At 41.1% G+C, this 20,907-nt stretch overlaps 2 protein-coding genes across 2 annotated transcripts; one reads left to right on the forward strand and one right to left on the reverse strand.

Annotated features, from left to right (window-relative positions):
* Positions 1 to 12,765: 12,765 nt before the first annotated feature.
* LOC149951439 (uncharacterized) lies at positions 12,766 to 13,370 on the forward strand. The gene is made up of 2 exons (XM_090170025.1): positions 12,766 to 12,777; positions 12,874 to 13,370. Coding segments are annotated over exons 1-2 (471 nt in total). The 5' UTR covers positions 12,766 to 12,775; the 3' UTR covers positions 13,343 to 13,370.
* Positions 13,371 to 13,981: 611 nt separating this feature from the next.
* Positions 13,982 to 16,154, reverse strand: LOC149951440 (uncharacterized). The gene is made up of 6 exons (XM_090168042.1): positions 15,978 to 16,154; positions 15,844 to 15,907; positions 15,094 to 15,774; positions 14,908 to 15,025; positions 14,361 to 14,851; positions 13,982 to 14,136 (listed from the first exon to the last, which is right to left on the reverse strand). The coding sequence occupies exons 1-6, from the start codon at positions 16,108 to 16,110 to the stop codon at positions 14,013 to 14,015; spliced, it is 1,611 nt and encodes a 536-aa protein (XP_090024168.1). The 5' UTR covers positions 16,111 to 16,154; the 3' UTR covers positions 13,982 to 14,012.
* Between the last annotated feature and the right edge of the window lie 4,753 nt (positions 16,155 to 20,907).

A 20,907-nucleotide genomic window follows, 5' to 3' on the forward strand; every position in this document is an offset into this window, starting at 1 on the left:
TATGATCCTTTGAGCATCGAACTCGGCGCATTTGAGGAATGACATTAGATTATCTTTTTATTAGCTCATATGAGCATCGGACTCGGAGCATTTGTGCAAAGAAATAAGTGCTTGTCTTTTCATGCTCATTTGAGCATCAAACTCGGCGCATTTGAGCAATGACATTAGATTATTTTTTATGATCCTTTGAGCATCGAACTCGGCGCATTTGAGCAATGACACAAGATTATCTTTTTATGAGCTCATATGAGCATCGGATTCGGAGCATTTGTGCAAAGAAATAAGTGCTTGTCTTTTCATGCTCATTTGAGCATCAAACTCGGCGCATTTGAGCAATGACATAAGATTCCCTTTTTATGAGCTCATTTGAGTATGTAACACGGCGCATTTGAGCAATGACATAAGATTATCTTTTTATGAGCTCATTTGAGCATCGGATTCGGAGCATTTGTGCAATGAAATAAGTGCTTGTCTTTTCATGTTCCGTTTATTATCGAACTCGGCGCATTTGAGCAATGACATAAGATTATCTTTTTATGAGCTCATTTGAGCATCGGTTTCGGATCATTTGTGCAATTAAATAAGTGCTTGTCTTTTCATGTTCAGTTGATTATCGAACACGGCGCATTTGAGCAATGACATAAGATTCTCTTTTTATGAGATCATTTGAGCATCGGATTCGGCACATTTGAGCAATGGCATAAGATTGTCTTTTTATGAGCTCATTTCAGCATCGAACTCGGCGCATTTGAGCAATGACATAAGATTATCTTTTTATGAGCTCATATGAGCATCGGATTCGGAGCAATTGTGCAAAGAAATAAGTGCTTGTCTTTTCATGCTCATTTGAGCATCAAACTCGGCGCATTTGAGCAATGGCATAAGATTCCCTTTTTATGAGCTCATTTGAGTATGTAACACGGCGCATTTGAGCAATGACATAAGATTCTCTTTTTATGAGCTCATTTGAGCATCGGTTTCGGATCATTTGTGCAATTAAATAAGTGCTTGTCTTTTCATGTTCAGTTGATTATCGAACTCGGTGCATTTGAGCAATGACATTAGATTCTCTTTATGAGCTCATTTGAGCATCGGATTCGGAGCATTTGTGCAATGAAATAAGTGCTTGACTTTTCATGCTCATTTGAGCATCAAACTCGGGGCATTTGAGCAATGACATAAGATTATCTTTTTATGAGCTCATTTGAGCATCGGTTTTGGAAATTCGGATCATTTGTGCAATTAAATAAGTGCTTGTCTTTTCATGTTTAGTTGATTATCGAACTCAGAGCATTTGAGCAATGACATAAGATTCTCTTTTTATGAGCTCATTTTAGCATCGGATTCGGATCATTTGTGGAATTAAATAAGCGCCTCATTTTTGTGCTCATTTGAACGTCGAATTAGGTGCATTTGAGCAATGAAATCAGAACTCTCCTTTCACACTCGTTGAGCGCTGTCATTTCCGTTTCGATCTTTTATTAAATAATTGACTGTTAATCCATCACTGCAAATTAATATATTTTTAAACTAAATTTATATTATATTTTAATTATATAATAATTTACAAAAAATCAAATTTTATAACTATAAATGAATTTGGTGTTTGCTCTTTTTAAAGATTTTAGTGGAGCTACCGCGATCTGGTGGCTTTCATTTCGTTTCGATCTTCTTAAAATAATTGACTTAATCCATCACTGCAAATTTATATATTATTAAACTAAATTTAAATTACTCTTAATTTAATCTCTGTTAATTATTATTTCTATGACTTTACATTAATTCAATTAAAATATTTTACAAAAAAAACAGCAAAAAACGAATTTTGTGGTTGCCCTTTTTAATAATTTTAGTGGAGCTACCGCGATCTGGTGGCAGATTTATGAAACTGGTATCAAGAAGGTTTCCGCTATGGTCGGTCAAACCGGTCCCATGCGAGTAAACTTCTCTGAAGTTTTCAATTTCATTTTATCTTGTCTCGTTTTGCTTGCCATCTTTTGGAATTATTTGAAAACCAAAATATAATGACAATCTGGTGTTAATTAAATTAAATAATAAATTTAAATAATATAATATAAATATATATTTAACAGATACTTTATGCAGTTTAAATACCTTTTTTAAATACCAGTTTACAAATTTAATACAGCTTCTGAAATCTAGGTGTAGCAACATAATGATTTTTTTTTACTTTTGAGATCAAAGTTTATTTACAAAGTAATAATCTGCTAGCTCTTAGTCGGTTGGTTGATCTCGCCGAAGCGGAATAGCGGTCACGGGGCCCGTTGTTATTGTACGGGTACTCACTCTGGGATCTGTGAAATATGCCGATAGTCGCCAGTGGCGGACTGGGTCTATTAATTTGGGCTGCCAGAAGACAAAGGGCCCCAGCTTTAACAACTATAACGCTATCATGTTTGAGGGGCCCAGTTTATGAACGGTCCGTGGGGCCCACCTGCCACCGGGCAGGCTCACTCTATGGCCAGTCCGCCACTGATAGTCGCTATAGCAACAAACAATAATTAATAATCTATAAATACAAGTATGAAACATTATGTTTACTTACAAGATTCCACGGTTATCGCTTCTTTAGTATAAATAATTAAAACATTTTATTTAACTTTAAACGTTGTTTCCAATACCAATTTATTCATGAGAAATTCATAAAAATTTATGGGCAAGTAAATGGGGCTCTTTGTTCTGGCGAAAGAATGTGGTAGCAAACACTTAAATCTTAAAGTGTTTGTACTAATGATTTAAGATTATCATTTGGATAATTGTATTGCGGCAGATTTGTTACAAATTTCGCCTTGCAAATTTGTGGCACCGAATGAAAACTTGGAACCACTCCTTAGGCGTTGAGTTTTTAAGCCATCTCCCAACTGGTTAAAAGAGGTTTTCTCCCGTGTTCTTCGGTTTCCTCTTCCGTAAAAACTTGTAGAGGTTATCGGTAATAGTAAGCGTAGGGAGCTGTTGGCTCGCGTGGCATGAAGGGCTTGCCACCACCCTCCTACGCGTTGTAACCCGGCCACCTGGATTAATGGCAATAAACTTCGCTAGATGACTTTTTGCCTTAGGGTATTAGCCTAGCTGATTATTATGATTAATAAGTTTCCCTATTTTATTGTAATTAGTTTTTTTTTCTATTCAATCATGAATAATATAAATGAAAAATACTATAGGTTTTTTACCAATATCAAGGAACCAATTTTCCTTTATCTAAGTAATAAAATATGTATTTAGAATAGACTGGTATTCAAGACGTGTTTGGCATTTTTTTGTTCAATCAAGTTCGGTGTTGTCTGTGTCAGAACTCAGAAGAACGTGTTTTATTGTTTAATAAGTAGCGAGTGTGATTTCGTATCGCAAAAAGTGGTCACTCTGTTCAAATATTTTAAAAGCTTTTCTCTGACTCTTTGTTGCTAGGTATTAACAAACAGATCACACCAAATCTTCTAAGCTTGGTTTAATCCTAAGCCATCTAAATATGCAAAGTTGATTTATTTCAAAGTAATGTCAATGTGCAACACCATAAAAATCTAATTCGCCTTTAAAAAGAGGATTTATAAACGACTTGTCCTAAAAGTCAATAAAAATATCCTACAATCCCAAAAATTAAGACTGATTTAATGCCTAAGTACCATACGTCTCGAAAAATTAACAGAAATTTATGATCGTTCAGTTGGTCTATTTTTTTTTTTCAAATTCCTAAAAACATGAAATTTTAAAAATTGACTTAACTTATACGGGCATTCGCGAATCGTGATTCCCGAAATATATGCATAAATTTGTGCCATGTGATGCTTAATGCAATGTATTGGAAGTGATATATGGATTTCAAAGTATAACTTGGTTTGTCCGAATTGTTTTAGATTTTACATACACGTTTTATACGCCCAGTGGCGGATTAACTACCACTCGGGCCCCTAAGCTTAGCTTTGTTTAGGGCCCCCTTGACCTTGGGAAACTTGCCGCGGCGGTTTTGATATTATTCGTTTAAGCATTTATGGTTGTACTTTGTACGATACTAAACATTCTTATGAAATATATATAACTAAAAAAAACTGATGATACATTTTTAATTTTATTTTTAAATTATTACTTTTTAAAACACTTTCTAGTTTTTCGGTTTAAAAATATGTTAATGATAGATTTTGAATCAATTATCTGAAGAATATCCGATTCAATATGCATAAGTGCTAAATTTCCAAGTTTTTCATCACACATCGTTGAACGTAAATATGACTTTAACGGCTTTAGAGTCGAAAATGAACGTTCACCTGAACAATAAATTCGAAAGCAAATATATATGTTATAAAACACAGTAAAACACAAGATGAAGAACTGACCATTGACAAAGCACACCTTAACTGAATTCGTCTCAGAAGCAGATAAATTATTTTTCTTGCTATTTGGGTCGAAAAGATAACTCGAGTCAGAAATTAGAATTTGTAATCCAGCCTTGATTGGCACTTTCCTTAAGTTTTATGAACAGCGCACAGTTTATCACAGTCAATCAGTGATTCAATTAATCAAATATTATAATATATCAAAATCAGTGGCGGCTTGAAAAGGCTGGGTCCCCGTGGCGGTAATGTTTTGTGACACCCCCCAGGACCGTGCACAAGTTTTCACGGGTCCTTCGTATTGCACCCCCCCCCCCCAGACTTCGGATACTGGGCTTCGGCTCGGGCTAACGGAGAGGGGCCGGGCAACCTGGCCGCCTCGGCGGATTGGGTAGCCTGCTGTGGGGCGGCCAGCCTCCGTATGAGGGCACGGTGGTCCTGTTTCCCGGCCTTTTGGAGTCCCACCGAGATCTCCGGTGCCAGCTGTGCCGGGTTACTTGGACTGCTGTGTGCCCGTCGTTCCCCTATAGGAGCTCTCCAAAGGGCTTAGCTCTCTACCTCCGTAGGTGGGGCGCCGGCTGGAGTTGCTATAGCATCCGCTCTCTATCCCACAGCTGTGCGCGAAGTGTGGGCTGGTTGTCCCAGTGCTGCGACCATCAGTAGTAGGGTACTACTACCCATGCTGGTTTTGTCACCTGTCCGGGCTTGTGGACGCTGGCGTAGGGCATTCTGATGAGACCACCGGTGTAGTAGGCTTTTTGATTCGTTTGGAGCACCGGTATATAAATTTCTGACCACATGCACACCCCCTCGAGCCCAAAGTCATTCTTAAAGTTTAATAGTTATGATTTGCACCCCCCTTTCGGGCTTCTCCGCCACTGTCAAAATGGACTCTGACTGTCCACGTCCGTTATTATTTCGTGCCTACTCGCAAAGTATTATTTTATTTAATTTTCTCATTTTTGAGGAAAACAGGATACACGCATAAAATAAATGCTTGGATTATACTATATAGATAAAATCAATAAAAAAATAACGTTTTCATGTATCCGGCTTTACTACAAAACGAAGATAATACAGACGATCTTAGCGGCGGTTGTTGAAATGAGATCCGACAATCAGGAGGAAACGCGATTACAAAAATTTGTGTTTTAACAATTTTCCAACAATTTTTTTCCAACTAAAAGCTTAAATATTTTTCTATTTTGCGTTAACTGTGGATTATTTATTCTCGAGGGCCCTTCTAGAAAAATCATACCGGGCCCATTTATCCTCCGGGCCCGAAGGCTTAAGCCTACTCAGCCTATGGTATAATCCGCCACTGTATACGCCATCTAAATGCAATATAATCCAGTTAAAAGTAGTTAAAACGAGGTTTAAAGTAAAATTTTATTAACACGAACTTCATTGAAAAAGTGTGAAAGACTTTAGAAATAATATTTTGTATTAATTTTCTTATACTCGATTATATCATGTACTTACGTCGTTAGTATTGCCCAGGCAAAGATTTCCTCTCCTATGTATTTTCGCGAATACCTTCTTTTAACACTAGGAGCGCTGTCTGAGCCCCCCCCCCCCCCCCCCAGGGTGTAACTACCCCAGGAAAAAGGGAATACTTTCCTTACCTTCCAAGAGAACACTGAAGAGATATGTAGGTGGTATCAATGGAGAAACAGGTGTGACAACAGTCATCAAAGAACGACTCAGACTTGAAGCTAGCAGACTTGATCCTATAAAGATAGATTCGTGTCAGTAATTATTTATGAAATGTCCATCAATCCCCAAGCGATTTATAATAAAAATTTGGACCGGATCTTTGGCTTGAAAGACACTGCACGGAACATCACTGTTGTTGTTGCTAGCACAAGTGATGAACCACAGCCTAAAAAACCAACAGTCGGAGTAATTGCAAATCAGTTGTTGTTTCCTGATAAGTGGGATGTCAATGCCATTTAGCATACCAGCTGCTTATTATTTTTCAAAGCAACTTCCAGGTGTAGAGCTCCACAAGTTAACCATTTTAGTTGTCCAAAAAATAGAAGCTTGTGGTTTCTTTGTCATTAGATTAGTGACAGACAACCACAAAACAAATTGCGCCATGATGCGGTTGCTTGGTAATGGTCCTCGCTCCACCCTTATACCAACAGTTGTAACAAAATGGTTACTTTACCTATTTATGAATGCCCCCTTATTATATTTCTACGACTGGCTCTGGTTTTCCCAAGTTCGCTATTGCTGTCTGGTATTGCCCAACTATCGCAACACCTTCTCGAACTTTCCATACGTGAAAGAACCCTAACGACCCCGTAGCGAACCCTGGTTCTAAAAGGGATAAAAAGACGGGTCACACGTGTCTCCATCTTCTTTTTGGTCCCATGCCATGAAGCTGACTGGACCTCTTCACCAACCTCCGAACTCAAGCCAAGTTTACGGCGTTTAACCCGGTTTAACCGCAATTCCAAGTTCGCGTCCGATATTCTCCGCGAGTATGAACTATGAACCGTGTAGTGCGCTTTGGAAGAGTTTTATTCGGGCTTCAATCAGCAGGATCACATTACCGTCCAGAAACCTCCACGTTGCAACTTACGTAAGAACGATTTAATTCATTGGGTACCAGAGAGCTATGTCGATTATATTTCCCCTAGCGATTAATGATTTCATTTCAATGTTAATGTTTTATGTTACTAATAATTTTGCGTATACGAAAATACAAGTCTACCATTAAATTGATTTTTTGATTACTTAACAATGCTGGCACTTTATCCTAGAAATACTAAAACTTACCCCTAGACAACTTCAACGACCGAATTCACTTACCATTTATTAAATTATTTAAAAAGTGTCACATTTTGGGGGCCCGTTTCCTGTTTTGAATTTCGGATTTTGTATGGACATCGTCCCATTAATTTCAATGGCCTTGTTTTCACTGTAGATTTTTTGTTGCGTTAATTGTCGCTTTTTGCTAGGATTTCGCGTTTATATTTAGGTTTTTTTTCGCGGTAAAATCTTTGCTCATTGTTTTTCACAATTTTCATATGCTAGGAGTTTTTGAGTGTAGGTTTGGCTGCTCAACTCCCTCCCTTAATTTTTTTTGGTACTTGGTTTTGGTGTTTTGGCATGCTCGCATTGTTTTCAACTACTTTGTCCCCTTTTGTTGGTTGATGTCTATTTTAGGGATATTCATACTCGTGGTTGACATTTTTAGTTGCCAAGAGTGTTTTGAAGTTTATTTTCTTACTACCCACCCACCCCTGTTAGACGCCAATATGCCTACTAACGACACTGGCGACCCCACTGCCAACGCGGCGGCGATCGCGGCCCTTCAGGCTCAGTTAGCCCACCTCACTAATACCGTCCAACATAATGTACCTCCCCCCGCCGTTGCGGCCATGCCGGCTGCGTGGGCTCCCCCCGTGACTTTGCCTAGTTTTTCAGGTAGTTTTTCGAACGGCAACGCGAAGGAGTTTCTTACAAAGGCGCGTCAAATTCTCGCGTCTCGCAACTGCCCCGAACCCTTCTTTGTCAAACATTGGGTTCCCGCTATGCTATCGGGCGAGGCCCTTGAGTGGTTTTACGCTCAACCAGAATTTGCTTCCTTCGCCGATTTTTCGACCACTCTTAGCGCGGAATTTCAGGTTCAGAGTACCGACGACCGTTTGTTAGATCAGTTAGATTTTCATTTTCAACAACCGGGAGGGTCAATTGGTAAATATGTAGAAGGTATGATCGTCAGCATTCGCCAATTATCTACCCGAATGTCGGTTGCCACTCAGATTAGAAGTAGTCGTAGGAATTTAAACGACGAACTTCGCGTCGATCTCGCCACGGATCCCTTTGCTTCGGTTCGCGATCTCGTGGCCAAGGCCGATTTAATTGAACAGGCAAAGGTTCCCCGGCGCGGTATAGAACTTACACGGACTCAGCCCGCGAGAATAGTTGACCTATCAGTTTAAGGTAATATAGTTTGCCTTCGTTGTGGGAAACGCGGTCACTATTAGAGCCACTGTCTGACCTTACGCAACCCCCTCCACGTACCGGTGCTTCTAATTCCCAGAATCAGGGTAATTTTCGGTCTCGTGACTTTCAAATTCGCAACGGTCATCATGGCGCCGGCGATAATTCCCAGGGGTGTACCATTTTTCCTTCCGATACGCCCCGTTCTGGCGGTGTAATTTGCCACCGGGTCATATTCGTCCAGCGTGCCAGCTCTATTTAGCGTCTCAGTCTCAGCCGCAGCCCTCCCCACCCCACAGTAACAATTCGGGAAACCAGAACGCGTTAGGCTCCAGTACCACCTCCCGCGCTCAAACCCATCCCGCCAACCCTCCCCGCCGCAATTAAAATTTCCCATTTGCAGCGCAGGGTCCACACGTCGCGTTATTCCAAATTCCGATTTGCCATCTTTGGCCAAAATAAAAATTTATCTTAATGGTTCAACTCCTTGTCTTGCCCTTGCGGATCCTGGGTCTACTTACACGTTAGTCAATGATAAAGTTCGTAGCGTAATTTTAAGTGATGTTCAAAATAAGAGTAAACGCGTTAAGCTGGGGATAAGACTCGCGAACAAAACCCGCGTAACTTCGACTGGCAGCGGTGCTGCCCAAATTAATCTTCCGGGGAAAGCGAACAAAACCCGCGTAACTTCGACTGGCAGCGGTGCTGCCCAAATTAATCTTCCGGGGAAAGCGCACAAAACCCGCGTAACTTCGACTGGCAGCGGTGCTGCCCAAATTAATCTTCCGGAGAAAGCGAACAAAACCCGCGTAACTTCGACTGGCAGCGGTGCTGCCCAAATTAATCTTCCGGAGAAAGCGAACAAAACCCGCGTAACTTCGACTGGCAGCGGTGCTGCCCAAATTAATCTTCCGGAGAAAGCGAACAAAACCCGCGTAACTTCGACTGGCAGCGGTGCTGCCCAAATTAATCTTCCGGGGAAAGCGAACAAAACCCGCGTAACTTCGACTGGCAGCGGTACTGCCCAAATTAATCTTCCGGAGAAAGCGAACAAAACCCGCGTAACTTCGACTGGCAGCGGTGCTGCCCAAATTAATCTTCCGGAGAAAGCGAACAAAACCCGCGTAACTTCGACTGGCAGCGGTGCTGCCCAAATTAATCTTCCGGAGAAAGCGAACAAAACCCGCGTAACTTCGACTGGCAGCGGTGCTGCCCAAATTAATCTTCCGGAGAAAGCGAACAAAACCCGCGTAACTTCGACTGGCAGCGGTGCTGCCCAAATTAATCTTCCGGAGAAAGCGAACAAAACCCGCGTAACTTCGACTGGCAGCGGTGCTGCCCAAATTAATCTTCCGGGGAAAGCGAACAAAACCCGCGTAACTTCGACTGGCAGCGGTACTGCCCAAATTAATCTTCCGGAGAAAGCGAACAAAACCCGCGTAACTTCGACTGGCAGCGGTGCTGCCCAAATTAATCTTCCGGGGAAAGCGAACAAAACCCGCGTAACTTCGACTGGCAGCGGTACTGCCCAAATTAATCTTCCGGAGAAAGCGAACAAAACCCGCGTAACTTCGACTGGCAGCGGTGCTGCCCAAATTAATCTTCCGGGGAAAGCGAACAAAACCCGCGTAACTTCGACTGGCAGCGGTACTGCCCAAATTAATCTTCCGGAGAAAGCGAACAAAACCCGCGTAACTTCGACTGGCAGCGGTGCTGCCCAAATTAATCTTCCGGAGAAAGCGAACAAAACCCGCGTAACTTCGACTGGCAGCGGTGCTGCCCAAATTAATCTTCCGGAGAAAGCGAACAAAACCCGCGTAACTTCGACTGGCAGCGGTGCTGCCCAAATTAATCTTCCGGAGAAAGCGAACAAAACCCGCGTAACTTCGACTGGCAGCGGTGCTGCCCAAATTAATCTTCCGGAGAAAGCGAACAAAACCCGCGTAACTTCGACTGGCAGCGGTGCTGCCCAAATTAATCTTCCGGAGAAAGCGAACAAAACCCGCGTAACTTCGACTGGCAGCGGTGCTGCCCAAATTAATCTTCCGGGGAAAGCGAACAAAACCCGCGTAACTTCGACTGGCAGCGGTACTGCCCAAATTAATCTTCCGGAGAAAGCGAACAAAACCCGCGTAACTTCGACTGGCAGCGGTGCTGCCCAAATTAATCTTCCGGAGAAAGCGAACAAAACCCGCGTAACTTCGACTGGCAGCGGTGCTGCCCAAATTAATCTTCCGGGGAAAGCGAACAAAACCCGCGTAACTTCGACTGGCAGCGGTACTGCCCAAATTAATCTTCCGGAGAAAGCGAACAAAACCCGCGTAACTTCGACTGGCAGCGGTGCTGCCCAAATTAATCTTCCGGGGAAAGCGAACAAAACCCGCGTAACTTCGACTGGCAGCGGTGCTGCCCAAATTAATCTTCCGGAGAAAGCGAACAAAACCCGCGTAACTTCGACTGGCAGCGGTACTGCCCAAATTAATCTTCCGGAGAAAGCGAACAAAACCCGCGTAACTTCGACTGGCAGCGGTGCTACCCAAATTAATCTTCCGGGGAAAGCGAACAAAACCCGCGTAACTTCGACTGGCAGCGGTACTGCCCAAATTAATCTTCCGGAGAAAGCGAACAAAACCCGCGTAACTTCGACTGGCAGCGGTACTGCCCAAATTAATCTTCCGGAGAAAGCGAACAAAACCCGCGTAACTTCGACTGGCAGCGGTACTGCCCAAATTAATCTTCCGGAGAAAGCGAACAAAACCCGCGTAACTTCGACTGGCAGCGGTACTGCCCAAATTAATCTTCCGGAGAAAGCGAACAAAACCCGCGTAACTTCGACTGGCAGCGGTGCTGCCCAAATTAATCTTCCGGAGAAAGCGAACAAAACCCGCGTAACTTCGACTGGCAGCGGTACTGCCCAAATTAATCTTCCGGAGAAAGCGAACAAAACCCGCGTAACTTCGACTGGCAGCGGTGCTGCCCAAATTAATCTTCCGGAGAAAGCGAACAAAACCCGCGTAACTTCGACTGGCAGCGGTGCTGCCCAAATTAATCTTCCGGAGAAAGCGAACAAAACCCGCGTAACTTCGACTGGCAGCGGTGCTGCCCAAATTAATCTTCCGGAGAAAGCGAACAAAACCCGCGTAACTTCGACTGGCAGCGGTACTGCCCAAATTAATCTTCCGGAGAAAGCGAACAAAACCCGCGTAACTTCGACTGGCAGCGGTACTGCCCAAATTAATCTTCCGGAGAAAGCGAACAAAACCCGCGTAACTTCGACTGGCAGCGGTGCTGCCCAAATTAATCTTCCGGAGAAAGCGAACAAAACCCGCGTAACTTCGACTGGCAGCGGTGCTGCCCAAATTAATCTTCCGGAGAAAGCGAACAAAACCCGCGTAACTTCGACTGGCAGCGGTGCTGCCCAAATTAATCTTCCGGAGAAAGCGAACAAAACCCGCGTAACTTCGACTGGCAGCGGTGCTGCCCAAATTAATCTTCCGGAGAAAGCGAACAAAACCCGCGTAACTTCGACTGGCAGCGGTACTGCCCAAATTAATCTTCCGGAGAAAGCGAACAAAACCCGCGTAACTTCGACTGGCAGCGGTGCTGCCCAAATTAATCTTCCGGAGAAAGCGAACAAAACCCGCGTAACTTCGACTGGCAGCGGTACTGCCCAAATTAATCTTCCGGAGAAAGCGAACAAAACCCGCGTAACTTCGACTGGCAGCGGTGCTGCCCAAATTAATCTTCCGGAGAAAGCGAACAAAACCCGCGTAACTTCGACTGGCAGCGGTAGTAGTGTTATAAATGAGAGAACGCTCTATGAGGCACTAATGAGGTATCTGGGCGCCGGGCACCGTACCTCACAGAAATAACATGGGGCACTATTTGACGGTGTCTAGAAAAAAAAGTACCGGTTCAACATCGACGCGTTTGAGACACCTAATGAGGCACCGGGACACCGGCTCCGTGCCTCATAGAAATAACATGAGGCACCATTTGACGGTGACCGGCACCGTGCCTCATAGAAATAACATGGGACACTTTTTGACGGTGTCTAGAAATAACATGGGGCACTATTTGACGGTGTCTAGAAAAAAGGACCGGCTCAACATCGACGCGTTCGCCGACCGTAAATCCTCATAGAATTAACATGAAGTATTATTTAACGGTATCTCAAGACCACCATGCCGCATAGAATTAACATGGGGAATTATATTGACGGTATTTGATGCGTACACCGGTCGTAATTGTACTGCGAGAGAGCTGTGAGTACCGTATCTCATAGAAAATACATGGAGACGAGGATTTGAATATTGACCGTGAATTGTTCAATCGCGTATTGCGTGGATATACCCTTAATTTACAAAGCCTGCTTAATCTGCTGTTTCGAACGTGGTGGTATAATCCTAATTGTTTAAGGCGTGGTACAAAGTGCAACAAAGTTAACTGCAACTTGGAATTCGAATTCTAATACGATGTAAGTATGGATGTAGCTAGTTATATAAACGGTTTCTAAAAATTATGAAACGTTTGAGGGAATCGTTTCTTATATTTTATTATTAATTAATTAAAGGTCGGAAGGAAATTCGTGTATTATTGAAGTCAACTTTATGAGGTCCAACGATGAGTACGTCGTTAAAGAACTAGCGTTTTTGGTTGTGGAAACTGGGGATAATGGGGTTTACTCATTTAAACCACCTTTTCCTTACAACGAGCTAAGCGCGAAAGACAGGAGACTGTGCGGTTGGATCTCTAGACATATTTGTGGGATGCTTTGGGACGAGGGTGAACATGAGCTGGACCAGTTGGATGGGATAGTTACCAACATAAAATCCAAAGCGGCAACCTTTTACACAAAGGGGATGGAAAAAGAATTGTACCTTTCCGAACTTTTTGGAAAAAGACTGGTGAACGTCGAAGATTTAGGGTGCCCTAAGTACCAAGAACTTTCCGATCCCTGTCCAATAGTGTGTAAATATCATTCTAATAATTCAAATTGCGCGTTGTTCAAAGCGCAGAAAATAAAATTATGGAATATGTAATATTGTCATGAAAATAAAATATTTTGATTCAAACCGCTGTAGCGCGAGAGATCAAAGTTGGCTGTGTTCGCCCAGTTTGGTTTTAGTTTTACTTTGTTATTCCAGAAAGTTCGAAAACAGAAAACACGTCAATAATCTAGCCAATTATAGGTGCTAAAATAAGTAGCTTCTGCCTTTCGCCAAGAAGTGTTAATACACAGACTATGGACTTGCAAGTTACTCTTTCTATATGGTCCTTGCCGCTGTGGCCTAAAAAGGTGTCAGAAATAAGGAGTAGTTCGAAATTTTCATTGCGTTCTCCTTTGATAGCCTTGAAACTCAAAAAATTTACAAAAAGACCCGCGGTTATTCGACCAGTTTGCAAATTATTTGAAAATATCAATTACTTTTTCCTTCCCTTTTCGAATATTCGACTATTTGATCAGGAAAAAAGAATATTCGCGAACTTTTCCAAGCGCTATTCGAATCGAAGAATTGAGTATTCCATTTTTTATTCGATCGAATTATTTGGTCTTACCAAATATTTTTCACACCCCTATATTTTTATATTCTGGTCATTTGTTTTGTACATTTTCATTAATTATTATATTTGTATAAATTTTTATTTAAAAAGTTCTATTGTGGAATACAAATACACAAGAATTAAAAATTTAATACTGTAAACTAAAAACTATTTCCTGGCCTTTCGACTGGGGTTGGGTAAGCTAGATATTCCTTTACATTCTGCTTTTGGCACTTCAATTTTACCAGGCAAACTTGCTTTAGACCCTGCTTGGACTTCTGGGGTCACTTTTCTGCAGATTAAAATAAATTGAATTATACAGTGTGTCCACTAAAAAGACTAAAGACATGGTTCAAGGTCATTCAACTTTACATTAGTAAATATCCCCCTGCATGAGGAATGTTCCATAGAAATTGGAAATTTTTCATAATAAAAATTTATCAGCGATCACTTTTCGTTTATTTAATGGAGACCCTGTATGTTTTTTATTAAATATTTGGTTGATTTCGCACAAACCTCTTTCCTGGCGTAAGAGTAGGCAATCCTGACTTCCTGCTGGGAGTAAGGGGAGTCACAGGAATCATAGATCTGCGACTAGGGGTTGAAAAATGGCCACCACTTGTATTTGAAGTGGGCATCGGGGATTTGCGACCAGGTGTAGAAATGGTTCGATCATTCTTCTGCGGGGTAGAGACAACTGGTTTGGGAGTTCGAGGTTTGTCAGCTGCTGTTGATGCTTTAGCTGGCGTTGTTGGAGCATTTTGGCAAGGTTGTGGCTCGCGAATGAGATTCTTTTTTGTCACTGCAGGGGAGTTTGGGCTGACTTTAATTGGTCCTGGTTTTCTTTTAGGAGCCGCAATTGTTGGAAAGTTTTGAATTATGGCCGGGCGAGTGCTATTATGAATTGTTGTTCTTAGAGATTGAAGCGATTGCTTTGATGGAGGGACTAGGCTTGGTTTACAAACTGGAACTGCGTGTGGTTTACTAAATACTTTTGCACCACCAGACTGCAAAAATATTAGAAAAGTCATTAATACTATTTATAAAAACTTAAAGAGCTTACATTTGGAGTTCTTGAATGATCGTTAAAAGATTTGGATTTAGACATCTGTGGCTTGGTGATTTTAGGATCCTTAATTCTAGATGGCGTAGATGGTCCAGACAGATGACGAGTTCTTGCACTGTTGAAAAAAGAAAAACGTGTTAAGCAAATGTTATTTAAAATATTTAAAACAAATTTGGGCTCTACTTGGATTTATCTTCAACAACTCCTACATGTTTATCTTCAACAAGGTACGTATCCTTACGAATAGATGGTACTCTACAAAGCGAATTCTGTTTGGTATCCTCTAATTTTGAAACCTGATCAACTACAATCGGTCTTTCCACATTATCTACAAGTCCATGGGCTTCCACAGTGTAGGTGAATTTACGACCAGAATTCTCCATAACGTTGGTTGTTTCCAATTGTTCTTTAGCCGAGTTATCACTTGACTTTTCTAGTTGGATTTTTAAATTGTGTGTGGTGGGATATGGTGAACTCTGCGAGTCTTGCTCAGACGGACTATAAAACACAGGGCTATCATTATCAGTTGATGTAGACACCAATTTCACAGTTCGTGAGACTTCAGGTTGATGATTGGCTAGGGCCGAATCATTCTCCTTCCCAGAGCTATTCACACCGTCAGATTCCAAACGCCAATGAGGTGAATATTGTGACGATTTATTGGAAGAGAGACTAGAGCTTCTATTAGAAGCACTCGAAGCTATTGAACCCAGAATTGGTGAAAATGCCATTAACTTCGATGTCAGTTGATTGCGTGGCAAGGAAAGGCGGCGTGATATTTTATTTGCCTCCCTGGCAATCTGAGGATTCCACAAGTTGGCAAGATCAATGGATGCCATATTTTCTTCAAGTTCAATTTTAGAACTGAAATAAAACAATCGTTACTAACGTCTCAAAGAGTTTCTCTTGAAATGTAACATAAGTTTCGGAAACCTTTCTTCCAGAATGTCTGGTAATCCAGAAAGTTGAAATTCCAATTTCTCATTTTCTATCTCATCTAAGAATCCAAATTGTGTTCACTCATGCCAAATAAAATACTAGTAATAAATCTAGAAAACTATACTAACCATCCAGTAGCGAGTTCGGATACTCATCAATCTTTAGTTCTCCATCACACTTGGAATTCTCCATCTCTAAACCACTTATAGCACTACAATGCGACACTTCTCCCATATCGCTAAGATGCAGAATATCTGACATGCTGAAACTACCCCGAGTTATCGTTGAAATTAAGATCCACTAGGATAGCGTTAGACACAAATTATGACAAAACAAGTGGGAAAGCCCCTTAACTGTAACCAAGGCTCTTTATTAACAAAATAAACTCACTCGTCTCACTCGCATCTATATTATCTCGCTGTGATATAACCTCACCTATTTATATAAACTTAAATACTACGTGTTTGTTGAGAATTAACTTAAAAAAATCATGAAAAAAAACCTCTTCAAAAATGTGTTTTCTATTTACTAAAATATTAGACAAATCATTTTTGAAATGTGAGGTTAAAAAATTTGATTGGCTAAGATAAGAAAGATAAGAAAATCTCCGTGGAAAACCTATCGCCATCTAGACGGGACATACGGAACTTTTAGTAAACAAGGCAGCCACCAAAATCATAAATTTCACGGGGGGGGGGGGCAGAATAACGTGTAAAAGGTTGGGGTATATGGCTACAATGCACACAGTAGAGGGACTCATTCACTACAATACCGTCAAGTAATACAAAAGGCCAAAACAATCTACGAACGGCCATTAATCGTTGCGTAATCTGAAAAGTTTATAGTAAGATGTCGGCATGGAGACAATGGTGATATCTAGATGCAACAACCTGAGATGAGCAGTTCGTAGTCTGGCTTCAGGTTCCTTTAATAAATACTCAGTTGGAGGGCTTCTATGGAAAGTTGTGGCAGTACCAGCGGTTCCGTACTTAAATGAAGTAATAGTCCTATCTAAAAAAGTGATTGATGCCACATCCCAGAATTGGAGCCCGGAGAGGATCCAGGGTATACTAGTCTTGTGAAATAAACAAAAGAAAAGTGTAAAATAAGGGCTCAATTGCTAATCTAATTTAAAATGCAAAACGACCCCTTAAGCAGTTTCAAAGCAATATGCGTGATGTGTAAATTTCTAGTGAAATAAGGGTCAAATATAAAATAAAAACAAAACGAAAAAATTCAAAATGTTACTTAAATAGTTTAAAAGCAATGTTAGTGATATGTGAAATCTTGGCAAAATATGAGCTTAAAATTTATAAGTAAGGTTTGGTGATATGTAAGCGTAGGGGGTCCGAATGTAAATGAAACTTAAAAAAGGTAAAATACCCTTTTAAGTATTGTAAATAATTATATATAAAGTAAAAATAAAATAAAATGGTTCCTAAATAGTCTAAAGCCATGCTGGTGATATTAAAATAAGGACTCACAATATAAACTATGTAAAATATAAAAGCAAGACTGGTGATGATGTCAGCATAATGGCTCAATGAGCAATTCTTGTGACAGTGTTTTCTCTCAGACTATTTTATATAGAGGAGCCGCCCTGATACCTTTATACTTTACTTTCTGCTGCAACCTAAAGTTTAACCGGTGTCTACTGAGAAACAAATGTTTCCGAAAAACCCGCGATGTTTTTTTAATTTTAAGCCCACAATTCTGAAATACAAAAGTTTTAAGAGAATCAATGAAAAATATCAGAATTTCAGAATTTTTAACAAATATTATAAAATTATATTTTCTTAAGAAATCGGAGGCCCTTGTTCCCAAATTTGGAGGCCCCGAAGTAGGCACAAACGAGGGGTAAGACACTCTGCGAACTCAGTGTAAACTGCCGTAGCTTTGACAGTGCTAAACTCAGTGTAAACTGCCGTAGCTTTGACAGTGCTAAACTCAGTGTACACTGCCGTAGCTTTGACAGTGCTTAACTCAGTGTAAACTGCCGTAGCTTTGACAGTGCTAAACTCAGTAAACACTGCCGTAGCTTTGACAGTGCTAAACTCAGTGTACACTGCCGTAGCTTTGACAGTTCTAAACTCAGTGTACACCGCCGTAGCTTTGACAGGGCTAAACTCAGTGTAAACTGCCGTAGCTTTGACAGTGCTAAACTCAGTGTACACTGCCGTAGCTTTGACAGTGCTAAACTCAGTGTACACTGCCTTAGCTTTGACAGTGCTAAACTCAGTGTACACTGCCGTAGCTTTGACAGTGCTAAACTCAGTGTACACTGCCGTAGCTTTGACAGTGCTAAACTCAGTGTACACTGCCGTAGCTTTGACAGTGCTAAACTCAGTGTACACTGCCGTAGCTTTGACAGTGCTAAACTCAGTGTACACTGCCGTAGCTTTGACAGTGCTAAACTCAGTGTACACTGCCGTAGCTTTGACAGTGCTAAACTCAGTGTACACTGCCGTAGCTTTGACAGTGCTAAACTCAGTGTACACTGCCGTAGCTTTGACAGTGCTAAACTCAGTGTACACTGCCGTAGCTTTGACAGTGCTAAACTCAGTGTAAACTGCCGTAGCTTTGACAGTGCTAAACTCAGTGTACACTGCCGTAGCTTTGACAGTGCTAAACTCAGTGTACACTGCCGTAGCTTTGACAGTGCTAAACTCAGTGTACACTGCCGTAGCTTTGACAGTGCTAAACTCAGTGTACACTGCCGTAGCTTTGACAGTGCTAAACTCAGTGTACACTGCCGTAGCTTTGACAGTGCTAAACTCAGTGTACACTGCCGTAGCTTTGACAGTGCTAAACTCAGTGTACACTGCCGTAGCTTTGACAGTGCTAAACTCAGTGTACACTGCCGTAGCTTTGACAGTGCTAAACTCAGTGTACACTGCCGTAGCTTTGACAGTGCTAAACTCAGTGTAAACTGCCGTAGCTTTGACAGTGCTAAACTCAGTGTACACTGCCGTAGCTTTGACAGTGCTAAACTCAGTGTACACTGCCGTAGCTTTGACAGTGCTAAACTCAGTGTACACTGCCGTATATAGCTTTGACAGTGCTAAATGCATGAACTCGGTGTACAGATTATCTGAGACAGTCTTACCCCTCGGGCACAAATATTTTCAACGTAGGCACGTGCCTACTTGCGCCTATTGCTGGCGACGCTACGTCATGCCGTTGCGGTAAAACGAACACGTGAAGGTTTAATTATACTTCACGAAATTTCGGACACCTAGAATAATGTGGGTTATTTTCGGTGACGATAAATCGATCAAATTAGTCGAAGAAACATAAATTTTATTTGAAAGGGAAAAAGTTAATTTAAATCAATTTTTAGACAAATAGCATTTTTTGAGTTAGCTGGTTTTGGAAATAAAGTAGCGAAACGCGAACGAGTTAGATGGCGCCTTTATAGAGCTCGACAGATAAAATATTATGAATATTATTCGCGGTTATAATTAATTTTCGGCAATGGATAAAAACAAATAAAACGGATATTTCTGATCCAAACGCCGAGCTCTACGCCTGTATCAATTGGCACGAAATTCAAATAAGACAAAAGTGCGTACTCGGGTTGTGGGGACCAAAATTCTCACTTAAAATTAAAAATTCTGAATGCAACCGAAATCGTAGTTCAGAAATGATCAGTACCAACTAAAAATATAATATTCAAACAATTCACTCTTAATTTTAAAAAAGTACGTACATTTTAAGACGAACAATCGCGAAAAATCACTTAAGTGGGCAAATACCCCACTTCCGGGGCCCCGATCCCAAAAATTATGAAAATCCCGTCGAGGCTATAATAGTGCCCAGTGTGGCCCAGTTAGGACGTTTCCTCCTATTTCTAGGAGGAACGTTGGAGAAAAACAGGAGGTAGACTCTCATAGGAGGTTTCGATTGTTGGAAGCAAAAATTAAATAGGAGGTCCTAAAATTTAATAGGAGGTCGCCAAATTTTAACGTCAGATACAGTCAGACTCTTTGACCACCGTACAAAACCTGAAATATAACGGTCAGTTTACATAGATGGCGCCACGTGCTCCATGAGGAATCATAATTTAGTTGTATGTTTCTCAGTGATAGCCAAAAATAAGTTTCTGCGCATGCTCAAATACCAACCAGTCCGGGGTTCCCTCCCTAGCTAGCGTCCGGTTTTTCTAGTAGTTTTTCGTTAAGTATAGCGTAGGAGTTTTTCTCTATCAGTTTAGGAGGAAATAGGAGGATTTTTCTCTCAAGTATGGAGGTTTTTTATTTTATACTTGGCCACACTGATAGTGCCTTTGTACCACTAACGTACCGCGAGCGATCATGTGTACGGCGGAGGCGGCGGCGGCGGCTACACAGTAGGTAATCATAATAATAAGGATTGTGTGTAAAAAAGCGTACCGAAAGTTCTTACCTCCTTAGGTGGTTTGGAAACAGAACAAAGAATTGTCCCACTTATTGTCATACATCTTTACATAAATCACGAAAATATTTTTATCACCCCAGAAAATACCTCTGGTTATAAAAATATACTCTGGTCATTATTACTGGTGAAACCGAAAATATAGGTCCGGCGATAAGTGTCAAACCTTTTTATAACTTCCCGTCATATTTTATAGAAATTTTAAAATGTATCGGTGTCGCACTTATTTATTACTTCTGGCCAGAAAAATACCTATGGTGGCACACTTATTTTTGACATCTGGACATCAAAAATATTTAGGGTCACACTTATTTATTACGCTTCTGGTCATACGTTATAGTTATTTCAGGTGCCAGTTAGAAAAAAGGGTTTCCATGGGTTTTATTAGGGTTTGCTTTGGGTTTAAAAACGGTTTAGGAATAAATTATAAACCCTTAAGGTTTGTTTTGGCAACTTGCATGGTTTGAAAAGGGTTTAAATGTTTAAAGGAAACCCCTATAGGGCAATGGAAAACCCTTAGGATTCCAATTTAAGAACCTATAGAAAAAAAATAATAATTTATCACTTTTTAAAAACCTTTTCAAACCCTGCACGTTTTAAACTATCTCACGCCATCTAAAAAATTGATATCAAGCCGTATAATAA

The sequence above is a fragment of the Leiobunum rupestre genome, chromosome 3, assembly GCF_980474605.1.
Source record: "Leiobunum rupestre chromosome 3, qqLeiRupe1.1.hap1, whole genome shotgun sequence".
Classification (NCBI taxonomy): Eukaryota; Metazoa; Arthropoda; class Arachnida; order Opiliones; family Sclerosomatidae; genus Leiobunum; species Leiobunum rupestre.

Bases quoted from the DNA above. Each gene is read 5' to 3' on its own strand.
- LOC149951440 (XM_090168042.1), bottom strand. From the start codon at position 16,110: ATGTCAGATATTCTGCATCTTAGCGATATGGGAGAAGTGTCGCATTGT. The intron at 15,775-15,843 runs GTTTCCGAAACT...GTTTTATTTCAG, and splicing joins CCAGACATTCTGGAAGAAAG to TTCTAAAATTGAACTTGAAG. The intron at 15,026-15,093 runs GTAGAGCCCAAA...TTTTTTCAACAG, and splicing joins GTTGTTGAAGATAAATCCAA to TGCAAGAACTCGTCATCTGT.